The sequence below is a fragment of the Neodiprion virginianus genome, chromosome 2, assembly GCF_021901495.1.
Source record: "Neodiprion virginianus isolate iyNeoVirg1 chromosome 2, iyNeoVirg1.1, whole genome shotgun sequence".
Taxonomy (NCBI): Eukaryota; Metazoa; Arthropoda; class Insecta; order Hymenoptera; family Diprionidae; genus Neodiprion; species Neodiprion virginianus.
In genome coordinates, this window is record NC_060878.1 from 1,981,076 (window position 1) to 2,001,677 (window position 20,602).

Below are 20,602 nucleotides of genomic sequence, written 5' to 3' on the forward strand. Positions count from 1 at the left end.
CGCTAGCATAGAATGACGCGTCACCGCCAGAAAGAGGGGGGAGTCGAGAAGGCGTCTTGTTAAACTAGGTTGTTGAATTGGCGACAAAGTCAGCCATTACGATTGCAGAACGAGCGTCGGAGTGCATTGGAGTTTCGAGGAAGTCATCGTCCAAGGATTTCGTTGCTACTGGGGATTGATTATTAGTTCAAATCTGTTTAAAACCTCTTCAACAGCGTTCAGCGTATAATAATTCACCGTTTTTTCGTTGTAAGTTGCAATTTTCGGTGAGTTTGACTTGTGATAGAACGGCCCTCTGTTTACTTAAAAGCCGTTCAGCGTAACGTCCGAGATTCCTTTGCTTACGATCATCGGACAAGCCCCGCCATCACCGAACGATCGCCATTCAGCCACATTTTCTGTGTAGAAATTATCAAATAAAAATTGTCGTTACTCAACAGAGGTGTCAATCGTCCGCCATCCTCATTCAAACTTCATTTTACATACATATTCATTGATCTTTTGTCATATTTTCACAATAACGTTATTCAACCTTGAGCTAACATCTGTTTTCGAGCCAATGATAATAATAACAATGATAATAATAATTTCTTATCTCGATGTCTGCACGTTATGGAGTCGCTAGCTTGACATCGTTACGAAAATATGATTTATCAGAAATATATAGCCTCGATTCCGACAGGTATCTAATATATGATAAAACCGAGAATATCGGCCTTTTCGCACTTGGTAAAGTCTGATTTGCATTATCTGTTGTTAATAATTAGGAATTCCTTTTTGCGACCTAACAGTTCTCGACGTACAATGTGGAAAAAATGATGTGTGTTCCAGGACCTTAGGCGGTTCAGTGTGTGTTAGGTGGTTAAGGAGCAGGTACAGCCGTCGTCAACACATCAGCAGTGTATCGTGTCAATGACGTGACATGAATCATCGCAGGTGACCACTGCAGTTGTTGCTGCTGCTCCTGGTGTTGCTGCTGCTTCTATTCTGCTTGCTACGTTTCATTGCCCTCTTCCACTGATGGGCCATTCGATGTGGTTGGTCCTATTTGTTCTCAGCAACAACAACCACACAACTTCTTAGCGTTCATCGCGAAACCTTTTAGCTGCCCAAGGACTACGTCCAAGGAAGAGAATATTACAGTGAAGAAGAGTATTCTGTGAGAAGGTAACACCTCCATTAGTAATGTAATAAAATTTAGTATATTTATTGGGAGTCGGCGTCTTGTAATTTACCATTCGTCGTCTTTTTTTTTTGTTCTATGTTTTTACTCATTTGCTATATTGGGATTATTACTTTCATATACTACCAAAATTCCTACAATACCCATCATTTCTTCTTCTTTTTATTCTTCGACACGACCAAAATGTACCCAAGTTTGGGAATTCGCACATGTTCGATACCTTATCGAACCCTTAACTAAGAGAGGTAAGTATGTGTTGGGTAAGCGCACAGTTGTCAAGAAAATAGTAAATTGCAATGAGTGAGTATCACTATTAACGATGAATTGAGATAATTCATCAATGAATACTTCCCGTGATGCGATACGAACAGGCAGCTTACCATTGTTTCCTTTATGGTTGTTTTTTGTTCGTTCAGTCGAATTGCTATAACACTAAACGTCTTTCTTCTGCAATCCATGCACTTTGGTCAGTGATCAACTCCCCTACCTTTATCCTAATGCTCTTTGTTCTCGCTATGCCCAGAAATAATTCATCATAAAATGGTTTTGTTGATACAAAAAGGCTCCTTCGTTTCAGTTGGTAAGAATTAGTCACTTCACTAGGCATAGAAAAGAGAAACAGAAACCTTTTCTGGCTGCTTATACCTTGAGGTTGAGTTATTAGCATTCTTGTCAAGTCAAAGTAACATATTAATGTTCAGACGCTTATGCTGTTTGAACATTGATTTTACTTAGCGATAGCTTGTTTCTTTCATCGAGTTGTGCACACAAGAATTGAGTTACGTTACTGCACAAGTACATTCTTAGACGATTATAAGTGAATAAATATAAACGTCTTGAAGTGACAAAATAACCGGAATAAAATTATCTTTAAACTTATTTCATTTTGAAGTTGATTTACAGTGTTCTGAAACTGGGGATGAAAAGACTATTCATGAACAGATTCTAAATCTTAATGAATAAAACTGATAATGACTACAATACAATCAACGTCTCCGCGCAGTAAACATGGAATATATTAATTAAAGAGACTGAGTCTTAAACATTTGTAAATTATATTTTATACACAATCGAGCTAACTAATACACCAATCATTGGCCAAAAATTAAATTACATGCTCTTCTAAACTATGAAGAAATGTCGGTAAATATCAATGTGGGATATTATTCAGATATTCAGATTCTCACACATGGAAGAGTATGGAAAGAACATAAAATATGTTATTAATCGTGAGGGGAAATTGATTGGTAAACTAAAGTATAAATTATAACCGAAATAAATTATTATACAGGGATTCAAAATGTGAGTAATGCACCGTTTATAAAAGACGCTATTCCAAATCAGTGTAACAAAACTATAAATTGAAGACCATGCAGTGAACTCGACAAGTACAAACTGATAAGAGTCAATAATTAAAAATGGTTACTTGAATTAATAATTACAAGTAACTATTTTCATATTCCGTTGAATATCGGAATGATTATCTACACACACCACGCAGAGACGGCAAAACTGTGATGGCATTTTAACGGGAACTCCTGTGTGTTCCTCGTTTCGATTAGAAAAGTAATTGATTAGAATCGCCGAGATATCGTTCAATGCCAACCTGCACGTGGTGGTATCTGATCCTCTTGAAGCCAGCGTGGATAATGTTTTTGGTGGTGAACGATCGTTGTAGAAATTCCAGCCGGTCGACGGTTATAATTTTTCATTATCACAAAAATTGCTGTGTTGCGTTCTTTAATTCTATAATCTTACCTTTTCATATCTCCGGAATTCGCAATACTGAGTGAATTTCCTGCGCTCAGTTATATTTTGAATATTTTTTAATTCAAAGATTGCAAGGCCCGAAGGATTTTTGCTAAATCAACTAAAGCGGCGACGTTATGAGACGTAGTGCAGGAACTTACAGTCGTAGGAAGTTTATATCTCCAACATTCTCGATTATTCAAATGAAACTTGTTCGGCGGACTTATAAAATAATCTAAAAACAACTGTTTAAAAACATGCGTAGGATTCAATAACAAAGTTTTTAAATTCCAATGAGACTGAAATTAGAAAGGTAGAAAAAAGTAACACGATAATATTTCAATAAGATTTCTACAGCTTCTTGAAATTCTCCGGTAAAAAAAAAAAATGGTGAAAAGTCATCGCGTTATCAAATCATTGGTGGTCTGCTGCGAACTGGTTCGAACAACGCTCAAAGCTGACTACAACGTTGTGCTCGGAAGACGATTCTCGCCCTGCTGATTCACCCTTTTTCCAGTAGATAACTTCGTTGGCAGCTTCTAGTCTTGTGACATGTAATCGCAGTCTTCTACTCGAACGATGCATTGGAACAGTGAACTGAACGAGGTGATTGCTTCGGTGATTAAATGAAAAATGTTGGAAAGGCCTTGTTTCGGCTACTCCATGCCAAGTATGTCTTACCGTTGCTGATTTCACTGCACACAATGGTAATTCTTAAGGTTCTGAGCGATCGTTATTTTTTTTTTTTTTTTTCCCCTATAATACTTCCTCAGCATCTCTTCTTCGCATGGAACATGATTCGATCGCAGTTACGAAGACATCGTCTAATTTATATTGCCAACATTTTTTTAATTCTATTTCTAACGCGTTTAAACCGAATGAAACTGCCTTTTATTTACTTTGTAACAAAGGCGTAGTTTTCTTATTTTTACGTAAAATTCTTTCTCACCAGTCAATTTAAGATAACGTTTAGCTTCTCACCAACTACAACTATCATAAAATGGAAATTTGGTATGTTTATGTCGAAGTGAACAATTTGAATTTTTTCTCTCCGAATGAATTCATGGCAAATGGCTTAAGTATGTATGCCAATCCAAGGATTGAAGTTAAAAACTGGTATGAATAAACACGTCGAAATTCAATCTGAAACCAATATTCATCGGAAAGACCAATATTCCGCAACAAGGAATTTGAAAGTGATTCTAAACCGAGCGTATTAACTTCAACAATGAAGATACACTAACTATATTCAGTTGACAACGAAAAAAAAAACAAAAATTAAAACACGAATTCTATGCCTTATAATGGTATTTAAAAAATTGTCCACTTATTCTTTTATTATCATAAGGTTTAAACCACAATTTAGAAGATGGGAGAAATAAGAGCAAATATCGAAAATTGCGATTTCATCATCTCCGAAGTTACTTGAAGTGTTTGTAATCGATACATAAGTTTTCTGATGAACGAGGGTTCGTTGTTGCGTTATCCTTGTATTTTTGGCCCAGGTCGCTTACTTTTAATATTTCTATGTTTAGGACTACATAGTAAAGTAGAAATTTTTAGTACCGAATTGATCATCGCACACTCGGTGATACGATTTTAATAATTGTGAAAACTTGTCAAAGAATCCAGAATGACGAATGCGCGTTGCCCCGAACTCCGGATACTCGCTCTTGCCGTTACAAGGTAATAAATTTTTTATCTTTATGACAAAACTCGAACTTAACACAGGATAAGAGAGTCGAAATGATGCCATTTAGTGCGAAGCCCCGGAAGTTGAGGAGAAACCAATCCGGTGATTCCTGTTCGTCAACTTGGTCCTCGTGTTGAAAATAGAACATCGTCCCGATCAACGATGATGGGGAATTCTGAATAGACAATCCGTTGATCGTCGGATATCGAAATTAGCTCGCTTCGAGAACTTTGCTTAGTGAGTATCGAGAAGAAGAACGCAGAGTAATAACGATACCCTAACTAAATACATGATTCACAGAGGCGATTATTTTTCTGACAATTTCCTTATACTATGTGGTATATTTAATATACATCGTCAATAGATGGTTTTTTTCCTACAGACATTTAAATTTCACCCGACTGGATAATGTGCGATTGTTTCTGCAAGCTGCACGAAAAAAAAAAACATGAAACTTTCACCTCTTCGTCGCGTGTAACGTGATGGACTATTCAAAAAGCAACGAAACTGTAAGAGGATTTACGCACTCGATCGTCGTGTTCGATTACAGGCATTTATAAAAAAAAAAATGGGTATAAATGTACGTATGGATCATGCATTATGGTTAAAGAAAAATCTAATAGACTTGCCCTGCTTGCTAGAGCAACCGAAAGACACTGCGGAGCCTGATGCTGCATCAGAGCGATTCCTTCGTCTCTACATGATCTACATCTTTGTCAATTGTCGATTCTCGACGTGTCTTCAATCTTATCCGCTTCCTCATGATGGAACTTCTTTTTGGAATACATATCGTCGACTGGTAATCTTAGTCTTGTTCGGATATGCAGAGCGTTTGTACGAGATTGAAGTTAGTAATGTTCTCGTAACGAAACATTGGGGGAAAAAATTACTATTTTCTACAGTGATTTTTGGGTAACTAAGATTTTGAAATTTATGAGTGTGTTTTGTTTTGTTACGGTTTACTGAATTTCAAACAATTCAAAAACCGCGAAACAACGGTTTTTCCTTAGCATGAATCGTTACGATAACGTTGCTAACTTCAATATGATGCGTCTATCGATCTGAGTTCCCGACCTCTGACTGCCCCCCCCCCCCTTCGCTCGCCCTCCCTGAAACAAACTTATGCAACGTGTAATGTTCTTTTACAGAATATTTCCTCAATATTGCACATGAACTGTTGAGTGATTCCACCTCTCCCCATACTCAACCAGTTGTTCAATTTCGGATAGGTATAATTTCAAACACTTGTTATAAAATATTTGACAAATGTCGACGAAGAGAACTATGACTTTTCTACTATACCAAGAGTTATTGGGTACCTGGGAATATTATTTACTTACAGGCCTTCCACCCAACTGACTAAAAGCGATTTGGGTCACTTGTTGTTTCGGTAAAATGTAACTGAACGTCACGTTTGTTATTTATTTCAGATTATTTACCGTTATAACATATTTTACTGACGTTCTTCACTTCGCTAATTTTAGCGTGTACGTGTGTATGTGATGAAAAAATACCGCCAGATAATCAGGATCGCCATAAAAGTTGGAGATTTTTTATAGTCTAAAACAAAAAAGACTGATAAATTACTCAAAAAAACTCAACTTGGGACTGAATTTTCATCCTTGACTTTTTTTCGTACGGGAATTTTGCATTATCTATGAGTTGGGGGTACGAATTCACCCCTAAGTTTAAGGTTTTTTTTTCGTAAGAGATGTCTGAGAAGTATATCTGGAAGCAGATCATGCGATGCTGATATTTGCATGAAAATTCTATGATAGTTCAACCGGCATTCAAGCTCCATCAAATTGAAGGCAGAAGGAAGACTTGGTGGTAATCATAGAATTTGAACTCTGCAAACACCTTTCAAACATTTTTTTGAGAGTGAATGTATAAGTCTTCTATTTCATAAGTATATGTCGCCACGAAAAAAAACAAAACCTGAAGTTCGATTTTAGAAAAGTAAGAAAACTTGAAGAGAATGTATAATATCTGATATTTTGTGGCCATCCTGAATGAAGGTTTGTTGGTATAAATTTAAATTTTCTATGCGGTTTCTAAAGCTGTAGCAACTTTATTGAAGGTGATTAATTGATCTAGCAATTCTTAATCAACCTGAAATTGAGTGGAAGGCCTGTATTCAGCTACTAGGTAACTTTTCATCACCGAATTCATCAGAATTGAAATATCGTTGGCGAAATAGGTCAGGATTAAATTTATGCGTGAACCATGAGTGCAGGTTGGAAGAAATTTCGTCCATGGAATATTTCAAATTTGATTCGACGCGCTGGCGCCAACAGGCACGTGTTTCATGCGGACATTAAATGAATCCTCATTAATTCACGTTGATTTGTATGTGACTGTAAACCGACGAGATACCAAATCCGGTATAAATCGGCCGTATAAAATCTCGTTATTCGTAACAACAATGAACGGAACATCCTCACATTGTATATTGGGAATTATTTACTCCTGAATCGTGTCCTGAATAGAATTGACAACCATCGTAATATTTGTGGGGAAGTGCCAACGTTTTACTGATAATAGGTTTCGCCTCAACTCGTTAACATAACATTCGTACAAGAATTGAAGTGTACTATTATCTCATCCATCCATGATTTGACTCACAATGAGCCTATGGAGTGTCGTCGCGAAGCTGATGAAAGCCGAAGAATCTCTCTCGTTCTCTCTCCAGGAGTTGGAGGTCTACATTTTGGAAATATTTAAAGCAAGAGCAGTACGTCTGTGATTTACGGCGATAACATGTAGTATATTGTGTAACAAGGAAGCAAACTCGGTCTTTTCAACCCGAGCGTGAGTTTGCTATGTGAGTCGTAGGTGAGCCGAAAACGAATATTGCAAATACACGAGGCGAAATACCGTAGCCTCCTTTTTGCACGCGATTCTTTATATAACAAGAGTATGTTATGCGTTTTCTCACCAAGCACGAAATTGAGGTTAGGGTCGCGTAATGTCAGATTTTTTCGCAACAACGCATGCGCGGAGTACAGAAAAGACCACTTTCAACTCGTAGGACTTAAAAGTGCTCTTTTTATTACTCCGCGCATGCGCATTCGCAGACTAACCCGATCGTCATAGAAATGAGTATTTTGTGCATGAAAAGCATTCATGGAAAAACGCTTAAAACATGCTCGCGTTATATAGAAATATATCCACTATATTTTCACCGTAGTATATTAATGCAGATATTTGTCAAATGCACAAATTCAACGATGGGATATTTTGTTGTTCGAGGAAACTGTTCGGTATAAGCTTGAGGATGTTAGAAAAAAACACAATAAATAAATAAACCTAAGACCTTAATTAGTAATTATATTTATTTTCACCAGGCCTGTGGCCCGACTTCGAAATTTATCATCAGCATTCGAGTTGGAGTATCACACACGAAGCGTATAAGTTGGCATACTTATCGAAGACGCCCTCGTTTCGTTCCTCGTGTTATAAAATTCTTACACTTGCGTGGTAAGATCATTCTTATTACACTTGCGTAAGGCCGCGTTTCCGACTGTTATCGTGTATGATAATAGTTTATGACATTTCATTTACTCAGCGCCCACCATCAAAAATAGTCCTACGAATTGTACCCTTCACCATGCTCATTGTCGGCTTCATACGTTCTTCAAGGAAATCATTTCCATTCTGCAGATTCATTCACGTTGCGAACGTTTATATGTTTTGCAACTTAATCTGCAATTATGCATTGCAGCTCTTCGGTGAGTCTTGCATCTCGTATTTAACGGCCCTAAAAAATCTAAAACAAAAAGGAGAGGAATGACGGTGGCGATTAGGGACAAAGAGGTCGGAAGAGAAGGCTGCTAGGCATCACAACTTCCTGATATTCGTTCCTGAGAATTTTCCCCCTCTCGATCAAACAACTTTCAGAACTTCGAAATTTAGCAATCAAAGCTTGACACTATCTACTATGATATAACTCGACTGATAAAAAATCCACCGCAAAAATGATTATAACGAGTACAAATAACATTACATTACTATAAAACCAAGCCAACTCCCCGTCGACCTTTATAATTAATTGACACACGTTAAGACGATGGATCGATCTGTACGAAAATAAATCTGGGTTATATATTGTTCTATCATATTACATTACGTGGTGATGGAAATATAGCATGTACCATCGATATTTGTCGCAGCATTAAAGGTGATTTACGACGGTCCTCGGGATAGTCTATACGTACTATCGAGGTCGTCAACTTTTTGCATTCGATAAAGATGGAATTATTGCATCACCCGTTATGTCACGCTGGATTTTGATCAACCGCAATGCTTTCAATGCGCTTGCGCTTTACTCCGAAAACGCTGATGTTGTCCTACTGAAATGATGATTAGCCAAAAATTGGCCGTCATCAAATTCCCATTATGGTCATCGGCTAAGTTTCTCTAACGTTCATGTAGCAGATTTACGAGTAATCAACATGTTGCGACAAATTATTGCATTAGTATTTGGTTCAACGCGTTATAAACGTATTAAAACGAATTCTTTACAATGTTTTTTTTCTATAAACATGAATGTTTAAAAAAAATTCTTTTAGGAAATTAATGAGAAAACAATAGCTTACCAACAGTGAATTTTGATAATTTATTACTATTGTTCTTGTTGTCATGATTCACAAAAATTTCATTCGCGCAGACTGTGCCGATGGTATATCTCGACAATGTTGGCTCTTTTCCAAAATAAGAGGCTGAACCCGAAGTCTAAAATTAACAAACCACTAGGTTTATGTTTTGGAATCAGTATAAGTCGAATACAATTCAGCTTATATTATGAGAGCACTCGAATGTTAACGATCTCGGTATTGGACATTTTTTAACGTCCAGATATAGGTATGACGAAGTGACTGGAGTTTCACACGCCCAACGTTAACTAAAGACAATGCTAATTCTAGAGCCATTCGCAAAGTAGCAATGACGCTGAGATTTGAATTCTTACTGTCAGAATTTTTACAACCTCTCCTCTCAAGCTTTTTACATAACATTTAATTCATCTCGTTTGAAAGATGATGTAACAATAGTTGGATTGACTTTGTAAATTATTACTAACGCTTGAAAAATCACATGTTCGTTATGCTTTCTTTTTCTATGTTATATTTTTAGTTACACAACCTCTTTGTAGATGAAACCAGAGACGTGGGGATATGATGAAGAAGTAATTTCAGTTACGAAAATGGAAAATGAATCATTTGAAAAACGAAAAATGTTTTTTTCATTTGTTACAGATTGATTAGAAATAGTCAAAAATGAGTGTAATAATCAGACTACAAAATCTTGCGTGGTCCGCAAACGCGCTGGATATACGCCAGTTTTTCCGAGGCTTAAGCATTCCCGAAGGTGGGGTCCACATCGTCGGCGGTGAATTAGGAGATGCTTTCATAGCTTTCAGGTATAATTTCACAGTGAAGTCTATCCGCTACCATATTATCTCACAGTTACACTGGGAATCTATCGCTATATGAAGACTGACCTCTTAAAAACTAAACCAGTTACGCAGAAAAAAAATTAATTGCGCATTTTTCGAAAAATAAATGTCCTAATATGCAGTCAGGAGTCAGAAAAAAGCGATTTTTCAAGGATTTTTAACGAAGATACATATCAATTGATACATATAAAAATTTACATACATATCGGGGTAACATTGAATTTCATTCCGATATTTTTTATTTGTAAAAATAATGATTTTTTAAGCTGCTATAGCAAATCTCCGGGAGTACCTCTGAGAAAGGTCGTCTTGCGGTGAGCAAGATATCTCTTGACTGAATCATTTGAAATGAAAAAACAAAAAAGATTTAATTAATATAAGGTATTATGAAAATCTGGTCTTTATTCAAAGGAATAAGCAAAATATTAATTTTTAGCAAAGCGGCGGTTTCTCAAAAAAAAAAAAACATCAATTTTCCATAAAAAAAAATTTCGCCTTCGTTTGTTTATAAAAGGGAAAGTATTTGTCGGCGAGAAAAAACCTTCGATCGAGGACTGAAAGATATATTCATAAAGCTTTTGTAAAGGTTTGAGACTGATCGGTTCAGCAGTTTCCGAGAAATCTTGCTCACCGAATTTGAAAGCATAGTTTGGCGAAAAACGCGTTTCGCTCCGGAGCGCCCTTGCAAATGTGCGCGTAACTTCGACAATATTTGTCGGATTGATGTGAAATTTTCCGTGTATACCAGGAAAATCTCTTGAAACTTCTCACGCGCCAAATAATTCAATCTCATTGGACGGTGAAATTTTCCCGCAGCGATATTCTTGTCTGCGATGCAGGGCGCCAACGTACACAATGTGTACGTTTGAATTTTATAAGAGCATAACCATTAAATTCCGACCGTTCTTTGAAGAATCAACTTCCCGACCCAATAACAAATGTTTCCCAAACCTTTCCGAGTCACTGCCTCAATTATTTGAGATTCTAACCTCGAAAAATCGTATCAACTACATCGCCACCAGAAACTGTTTGACGGCTGAAACTCGGGATGGCCAGCCTGCACGAACAGCCGATAAAACTCACGCATGCGCGGTTGATTTTCAAGTTTCAAGAAATTGTCCTGGTATACTTAAATATATGTACATTACAAGAGTGAATTTTAGAAAAATCGTTTTTCGAAAAAATCCTCACTGCGCATAACCCCTTCAGATGCAATCCGAATTATTCTTCGATTCTGCATTGGAAAGAATTCCCTGTGAAGGGTATTTAAACGCGGAAAAACAGATTCACAATGTTGAATGTAACGAAGCGGAAGGAATAATAAATCTAGACTGTAGTAATCCTCTTCTAATTGCGTATACATAAGTTGTAAAAACATGGAGGTAAAAAAACGGGGTCAGTCCGGTCTCATATAGTTGATTTCCTTGTACAAAATAAATATCTAAACAATCTTTGAAAGCTTGGTTGCAGAGATGAGGAGGAGAGCTCATCTCTGTGAAAATATTATCCTAACCGTAACTCCTGATTTACAGTACCGATGAAGATGCGCGTCAGGCGATGATGAGCGACGGTGGTAAGATAAAAGAGATGAAGATAAAGCTGCTGCTGAGCTCCCGCACCGAGATGCAAAAAGTGATCGAGGCCGCTCGCCAGCAGACAATATCGTTGCAGACCTTCATGCAGAGCACGCCGATCGCCGTGGTCCCTGCAGTACCGGCCAAGCCCGAAAACCCGCCGATTGAGAAGAAGGAAAAAGACAAGGATCACAAGGACAAGGAGCGAGACCTCGATCCCGAGTCGACGAAGGACCGGAGCAAAGAGAAGCGGGACAGATCCCGATCCCGGGATAGATCGCGGTCGCGTGACAGGGACCGGGACCGGGACAGGCGCGACAGGGACCGAGGCAGGGATCGCCGGCGCAGGGACAGGAGCAGGTCGCGGGATAGAGATCGAGACCGTAGAGATCGGAGAAGGAGGAGGGACAGATCGCGATCGCGGGATCGAACGAGGTCACGTGATCGGGACGGGAAACGATCCTCGGGTGTGGACCGGCGCAACAAGGATTCGAACGACGAGGATCAGGCGAACGACGTCGTATGCGTTGGCCAGTTTCCGAACAAGGATAACAGCAAGACCGGCGTGCTTTCCGGACCCGCAGCGATCTCCGCTACCGTTGGCGGTAAAAAGCCGTCGATAGCCGAAAACGGGATCTGGGAGGTGCCTCCTCAGGCCCACATTCAGGCCCCCATATTAGCCCCCGGTATCCTTGGCGCCGGGGTCGCCGCTCTGCCCAATGATCCCTCCGCCAATCAGCGGTCCTTATCCTTTGCCGCGGCACCGATTCTCGCCTCCCAGCAGCAGATCATCCAGCCGAATCAGTTCGGTATTAACGGGCTGAACGGCGTCGGTAACATGATACAGCCACATCCCCAGGGTATGGGTCACTCCATGGGCATGGCTGGCATGGGCCAAGGAATCTCCCCCGGCCCCATGCCCAGTTTGAGCCCTGCGGCGGTCGGGGTGATCGGGGTTACCCCGAGAGGTGGCAGGGACATGTGGTCCCAGAACGAGGCCGTTCACGGCCGGATGGATCAGGGCAGGTATCCGCCTCGGGGATCGGGCGGTAATGGCGGGTCCTACGGACCCCAAGAGTCGAGAATGTACAGCGGGAACGGCGGTGGGAGCCCAAATTCGATGCAGTATCAACCGGGTATGAGGCAGCCGAATATGCAGGGTGGCGGTGCGGGTAATCCATTTTTGAGCAAGATGCAGGAACTGGATAGTAGGCGAAACCCGAACGCGTTTCAAACGAACTCTTACGGCGGTTATGATAACGGCCAACAGCACGATAGGCAGCCGCAGCAAATGAGTGGAAGGAACAATCGCGGGTATCACGGATCGGCGGAAAACGTCGTGAAACCAGCGATAACCGGCAACTGTGTTGAGATTCGCAATATGCCTTTGACAGCCGGTTACGGTGACGTCAGGCATGCCTTTCCCGGGATCTATATTAGAAAGGACGGATTGAAGCTGATCAACGACAATCACGGGAATCGCGTCGGCATTGCTTACGTCAAGTTCGGCAAGGGGGAGGGTAAGGATTTGGCTCTCAGCGTTCCGCGGTACGTTAGAGGATCGGAAGTGGAGGTGCTTCCTCTGGACGAGGTGATATTCGACAAGGCCGTTGACTCCTACGTACCCGAGCTCAAGGAGAAGAGCAGGGATCACGGTTTGGAGCAGATTGGTGGTACCAAAGAAAACGACCCCAGGTCGTCGACCTGCGTTGTCGTCTCCGACCTGCCGGCATTTGCGAAAGAAATCGACATAGCGAAACTGTTCCACGACTCGAAGATAAACAATTTGTTCATGATGATGGCCAAGGAGACTTCGACCCCACAGCTCGTCGCTTACGTCCAATTTTCACGGGTCGAAGAGGCGAAGGCCGCGATATCGCAACCGTTGAAAATCGGCATGAAACCCGTGACTGTGGCAACCGTCACGGAGGAGAAATTCGTCCAGATGAAACGCGAGGCGGAAATGAACGCGACTGTTGCCCAGAACACCGAGGCCGTCACCATGTCGGATTGCGTGATAATGCGAGGATTGCCATTCCAGACGATAGATCGGGACGTGCTCGATTTCTTCTCAGACATCGGTATCGTGCCGCACAGAATTCACATGATGCTTAATCAGAACGGAAAACCGGCCGGCGAGTGTTTCTGCGAGTTCGACACTACCCAGGAGGCGATCCGAGCGACAGCTAAGAACGGTCTTCCCCTCGGCAAAAATACACCGACCGTGGAACTCGTGTCGAGGACGACGATGATGGAGACCCTGGGTATCGCCGATTCTCAGTACCTCCAGGATAACCAGCATTACGGGAACGCTGCCATGCAACAGGACCAGCGAGGCAGATACCCAGCGTCCATGCCGCCCCACATGGGCAGATACGGAAATGCCGGTTACCCGCCTCGTGGTCCCCTGGGCATGATGGGGGGTATGGGGGGAATGCCTCGTCACATGGGGTACGGTGGCAGGCATCCGCCACTCGAGTACGTCGAAGGCTTCGGTAAACCCGGGTGCGTATTGTCCCTCGAGAACGTACCCTTTAAGGCCGACATCGACGAGATCATCGACTTCTTTGGTGACTTTGACGTCAAGCGTGAAAACGTCATACGACGATATAACGACAAGGGGATGCCGACCGGCGACGCTCGCGTCGCTTTTTGTTCACCGGGCGAGGCTCAACGGGCTCTCCGCGAATTGAGGCATTGCAAAATGCGCGATCGTACGATATTTATGAAAATTGCATGAGTTTACTCATTCGATTAGTATATCTACGTATACGTATTACTATCAACGGGAGATATGATAATTACTGAGTTGAATTTGTCAAATTCGTGTTTTCTTTTATCTTGTCTTTTTTTTTTATTTCATTTTTTCAGTTATACATCCATGTCATTTTTGCATTTTACAATGTAGCATTAAATGCGAGGTATTTATTTGTATACCGAATTACAGACTGAAACACTCGATGGAACCGTGACATCGTATCTAGAGAGGATTGGCTATATACGAAACCCTTATCGACGATTAAACAACCTTTTCTTTTTGCTCTCAATCGGCGGTATACATACCGTATAGTTAAGCAAGTAATTGAGTTGCAGATATGGCGTACATGTTGTCGCCAGTTTTAAGACTGGTTTTAATTACTTTTTAGTTGAAATCAATATTGCATAACATAAGTATGTGTCTAGTATTTTTCCAATCACTCACTTGTAAATTATGGATATATCTTCTGAGTCATTCATCTCTGAATTTGCATTCTCGACTATAGATCTGAAGCATTGAAATTTGATTTGTATGACAAGTTTTACGCATAGACACAATCGCGACAATTGGTAAACCGTTTTTGACAATTCACGAAAATTGTTGGATGAAATGCAACGAATCGAATAGCGCTGACGAGTTTATAAAATATGAAAATTAAATACCTATACCGTCTCTCAACAATTAGCACTGACATAGACTTATTGTACAAAATCACAGCGATCGCGTAAATTGATTATCATGGCCTACTTTGTCGGGAATAAAAGAAAAACATCAGCTAATAACACAAATTCCGATAACACAAAATGTAATAAGAAGCATTAAAGTTCAGAATGTAATGGTGTCGTATATAGCTCTGACAAACTTGATGCGTCATTATTACAATATATTTATACTTTGTACGGTTTTTTCTCCCTAAATGAGTAAGTAAAAAATACTCATTCACAAAAAAGTTGAACTGTATAAATTTTAGAAAAAACGAGAAACGCGTTACTACCGTCGTATCGGTAAATCTGTTTAGCTGTAAATATACATATAATATAAGAAAGACTTTTTTTAGAAGTTTAATTTAAATATGGTCATTACTAGTATGGTTGGAAACTTCATGGGACACACGTAGACAGAGTATTTCTTATTCTTAATGCGATACGGACGCAATGCGAAGAACTATAAGTATGAGAGTGTCTTTGGACGAATGTATGGGGGCTAAGCGTTAAACATTGCACGCATAGTTTTGAATGTGAAAGTCATAAATCTATTGTGTGTATGATATTACTTAGGGTATGCGGGTATACTATACATAGAATATATGGTACGTGTACTTGAGGTTAAATATGTATATTACATATTATTAAGATTGCATTGTATATATATATAGAAATATATATGATCATCATAATTATTGCTATTACAACTAGTAGATAAATTATAAAAAATTAGATGCAGAGTTAAGTTGACGATTATTGTGCGTATATGAGAAGTTTAGTTTCTTCCCTATACATATAAATACATACCTACTATTATGATTATTATTATAGATTAAAACTTACTTCTGAATACCTATTGTATGTATTACCATTGCAACTGACACGACTTCAATAAATTTATATCGAAAGTACTTATAAACGTTGAAAAACGTTGGATTACGTTTATTTTTCAACCTATTTTGCACCAACACAACGTATCAGACCATGAGATTTAAAATTAGACGAACATACAAACTGCTTTGAAAAGATAATCAGAAAACTTTCAATCTGTGTAACACATGCGAATGCGTACACGCGATATTTTCGACATTTCTTGCCATTTAGGCATTCGTTGGAAAAATAAATGAACATGTAAATAATGGAGAGTTCACCCAATCCTTTGAATGCGGTATGAAAAATTCGCTTTAGCTTCTTTTGCAGCTTGCGTTATTTTAAGACAGAATTTTTTCGTGTCCATTTTGTTTGCTTTAAATACATATATCGCGGTGACGAGTAATTCTGATAATTATAATTTACAATATGGCGTGGAGATGTAGTTTTTAATTTAAAAGTGTAAAAGTTATTTAAAAAAAAAGAAAAAAAATAATTTCTCAGAATGATACGACTCTAGAAATTTTTTATTAGTCATACTTGTGGCAAATGACAGATAATATATACAATCGCCATTTCAGTATAAACATCAAGTTTGTGTAATGTTTATATGAATATACGTGCCTGCAACGAAACTCTACGGCACAGAGATAAAATCATGATGCGTCGATGTACGTGCAGTATGTGTAAGTGTAACGTTCTCAGTTTCCGTTTGCAAGTCAAGTTTATAATAGACGTAATAGTTCTTGTACTATTATACGTTCTAATTCAGTACTCCGCGATGAGTGCAAAGATTTTACGAACGCAGGCTAACCAGCCGTTCATACGAATGGGATTCTAACTCGCTGAAGATCAGATATTGAAAATTTTTTTTCTTTCGTATCGAATTTTATTACTAATACGTGCAGTGAATCGATCTTCGATCATGCGTGTACGCGATATGTGAAACGTTCAAAAACCCGCCTGCTATGACGCAACCCAAATTACACAGCGAGTATTGTATTCCTATACGAGTGTAAAGTCCGTACCTTATAAGGTAAGGGACTTCATTCACTCCGAGATTAACCGAATCCCATTGGGCAGCGATCTACAGTATTTTATTCACATTTTATACGTTATTTCATGCTTTTCCAATCCTTTCGTGTCCGTTAATGCGTTCAAGATAATCATAAGATTGTACCCTGGTGAAAATGATCTCTACGATTTTCTACGAATTTTTAGGAAAATTGGAACATTTCGTACAAATTTGTAAATATGCATAGTTTCTCATAAAAACTTGTAGATTTTTATGAAAATTAAAATTTGTCTATTGAAAAAAACCTACAAGATACTAAAATTTTTAAATAAAATTAAGAATTCCTTACGAAAAACTATGCATATTTACAATTTTGTAAGAAATAAGATGAAATATCCCAATTTCCCTAAAAATTCGTAGTGGTAGAAATTTTCACCAGTGATATGATCCCACAAAAAATTATATATATATATATATGTATATACATATCTATACGCATGTATACGAATGTCATATACGTAAATTAAAATAGTGTTGAAATTTAATACGAATCAATTGACACGTGACGACTTTTCGTTGCCGACAATAAATGGAGATAATCGTTGGGTGGCAGAGTTTTAATTTATTACATGCACATATGTAATATATCATATGTATAAGGTATAAATATAATGAGCCCCCGTCCCGTGGCTCTCAGAAAATCATGATGCAAACATCACCGCTGACGGTCGGAATTATACATTAACGATCAGAAAACGGTAAATATTCATGTATTTTTCTAACTGGCTTATGTAATTTAGGGATCTATTGTAGGTTAAATATGAAAGAGGCCTGCATCTGACGATATAAAGAATATATTATCCTCCCCTCCATACAAGATAGTCGTATTTGACGATAACGTTTTTATTTAATCGCATTTCTCACCCCGCGTTACCTCGACGTAACGAAATAAAAGCTTCAAAACTTGTAGGAAGTTTTTCGTGACTTTATATTTGCATAAAAACTAATTAACCTCTCCTCGGCGCCATATTGCTCCGCAGTGATATTAATTGCGGGGAAAATTTTGAAGCTGCCGATTTTACGTAACACAACGTTTAATATTCTACACATGCATTTATAATAACGCTTTATAAACTCGCGAGATGTTACCGATCAGTTTAAGGCCGGAGCGTTAAATCAACGCTGCCTAAATACATTGAGTCACCGGTTATTTCCGTCGCCCGCGAGTCTCGAGTCTCGCATATATGCACCGAGGCCGTGCTTCGCTTGTTACACGTCTTAACGCGGGAGGTTTTTATATGGGTACAAGATTGTGGGATATGTACAATATCAATACGCGTAGTTCCACGTACATTCATTCGCGTTATTGTGCCAGATGACGCGTTCTTTCGTCTCAATAATTCGGCACGAGAATCATCCACGAAGACGGGGAGGCGACGTCAAGAGGTGGGATACTCACAGATTTCCCATCCCATCCTGTTAGCTCATGTGCTTTTTAAAGCGCCAGCTATATAAGCGATGACGAAATCGAGGGCCTTTGTCAACGCGCCTCGCACGGCCCGACCTTTGTCAATTTAATTATGCAACCGTCAAGTCCAAAAGCAACAACACGTGACGGATAAATTGTGCTATTCCGTTAATCGATCTGTTACGATCATCGTTCAGGCGTATATTACTCCACGCCTTTTATGTTGTCCATCTCCTCGTTGCGGATCAAGAATCGTGTTATTTTAGCCGCAAACTTATGAGTCAATTCAGAGCGGTTCTCACTCGGTTTTCACCTAGGGACCAGTTTTCTAACCCTTAATCCGTCACGGAAAAAATGAGATACTCTTTTCTACGACCTACTAGGCACTTTGATTTTTTTTTTTTTGTAAGCTCTTGCCATGTAACGGCGTGTTGAGTTGGCGAGCAGACGATTTATTCGACGACTTGGTTTAGCAAGTCGAGTTCTCCATATTTACACTCTATTCGATAATGAATTATATACCTGGACCATTTCTGCCACCGTTTCGTATGGTGTGAAATAGCGATCGATATCTAACGAGTGCCGGAAATAATCGTATACCTGAAACGATATTCGAAGTGTGTATCAATTGCGCCATTTTAATTTTAGGCCCGTGTGTGAAATCGCTCGTCAATCGTTTGGCAGATATTTTGTCTTTCCGGTTTTAGCCAGATTTTCATCTGTTGATGTTATTTCCCGCTCAACATTTAGATCTGAAGTTAGTCAATGCAGTTAGTGCAATGCGTCATCTGGTGGAAAAAAATCAAACTAATGCAACCAGGCTGACAGGTGACCATTGGCCGTGTTTTCACGCGTGTAGGTAGTGGAACAGGTATATTATTGATTATATTCCATTAATTTATGTAACATGAGTAATTTGAAGGCCCAAGAATTACGATTTGCCTCCATTGAAATAAAAAATTTAGGTTACGTGGTGATAAAATGGCGCCGCCAATTAGATTCTGACGTCGTGAGGAGATTTTCCAACAATGAATGTTCCGAGGTGAAAAAAGAAGAGGATCGGCAGACGAAGAACGTAGCGTCTGACTTGGGTGTGGGTGTATATCATCACGAAGAAGCTGAACTAAGTAAAAAATATATAACTCATGTATAATGATATACCGTCCAACAGAGAAACTGAACACGCGTGACTGCGGTGCAATGCACCGGCGGACAAGAACACGGAATATAATATAACACAATCATGCCAGTACAACGCTGGGCTACATCCAATTGTACAACCTGGAATCCACTCCACGTTCCGCACGTATATATAAGGGGGGCCCCAAATCTATGCTAGTGTACACACACGAGACGAGGGCGCATTAAGCGACACAAGTCGAGACAAAGCCTGTACCGACAAAAAATACATATAAGGGCCGTATTAATAGTCGCGGGATATCTTAAGACGAGAAATCTTAATACAGCAGGCATCAGGTGACTATTCTCAAGACTCTATAATCTCGTCGACGAGACTTGTCTATTAAAACGATCCCGCGGTATACGAGATATGTGTACCCTTCAGATTTACATCAATCAGAATTAAATACCGCGGTGATTTTATATATATATATATATATATATATATATATATATATAACGCATTTGTAACGGTACATTGGGTATACATTTGTGGTATATGTATTATTATATAGTGGACATTTTGTTACGTGCGAAACTTGATAAAGAATTAATTCTAAGAAGGAGCAGGAACTTTCAGTTCATAGCTATAATTAGAAATGGAAGAATATCTGCAACATCGACAAGCGCATAAACTGTGTCTGGAATAAGAACACAGAAAGAGTATTGATGAATTTTTACACAAAAATTAACAGCGCTGGTAAAACTTTCCAATTCAAGCGGACTATAACAATTAAAACGACAGCAAAGAAAAAAGAATATCTTAAATGTAAAAGTTCCGGCCAAACCGTCAAACTGATTGAATTTCAAAATCTAAGCTTATCAAATTTCTTATACAGAGATTAATCTCTATAGATATAAATTACATACCCTAACAGTTCGAAAATTTACATGCCTCAGGTAGCCGGCTCATGCATGTATAATGAACAAGAATCGGCTACTGCAGTTAGTCGA

The 20,602-nt window shown here is 39.2% G+C and overlaps 1 protein-coding gene across 5 annotated transcripts; it reads left to right on the forward strand.

Moving 5' to 3' along the window:
• The first annotated feature begins 58 nt into the window (after window positions 1-58).
• Window positions 59-16,027, forward strand: LOC124298084 (uncharacterized). 5 transcript variants are annotated; one of them, XR_006906726.1, is made up of 5 exons: window positions 64-249; window positions 832-1,167; window positions 4,558-4,618; window positions 4,693-4,862; window positions 5,008-5,022. XR_006906726.1 is itself a non-coding variant. In XM_046749672.1 (4 exons), the coding sequence occupies exons 3-4, from the start codon at window positions 9,902-9,904 to the stop codon at window positions 14,392-14,394; spliced, it is 2,925 nt and encodes a 974-aa protein (XP_046605628.1). In that variant the 5' UTR covers window positions 59-266; window positions 832-1,167; window positions 9,881-9,901; the 3' UTR covers window positions 14,395-16,027. The 5 variants fall into 5 exon arrangements, 2 of the variants coding, with proteins under 2 accessions (XP_046605628.1, XP_046605627.1); XM_046749672.1 differs by lacking the exons at window positions 4,558-4,618; window positions 4,693-4,862; window positions 5,008-5,022 and adding exons at window positions 9,881-10,044; window positions 11,613-16,027 and having other exon boundaries at window positions 59-266; XM_046749671.1 differs by lacking the exons at window positions 4,558-4,618; window positions 4,693-4,862; window positions 5,008-5,022 and adding exons at window positions 9,881-10,044; window positions 11,613-16,027 and having other exon boundaries at window positions 60-249.
• Window positions 16,028-20,602: the final 4,575 nt, after the last annotated feature.

Coding starts and splice junctions, on each gene's coding strand:
- LOC124298084 (XM_046749672.1), top strand. CDS start 9,902: ATGAGTGTAATAATCAGACTACAAAATCTTGCGTGGTCCGCAAACGCG. Junction 10,045..11,612: donor GATGCTTTCATAGCTTTCAG/GTATAATTTCAC, acceptor CCTGATTTACAG/TACCGATGAAGATGCGCGTC.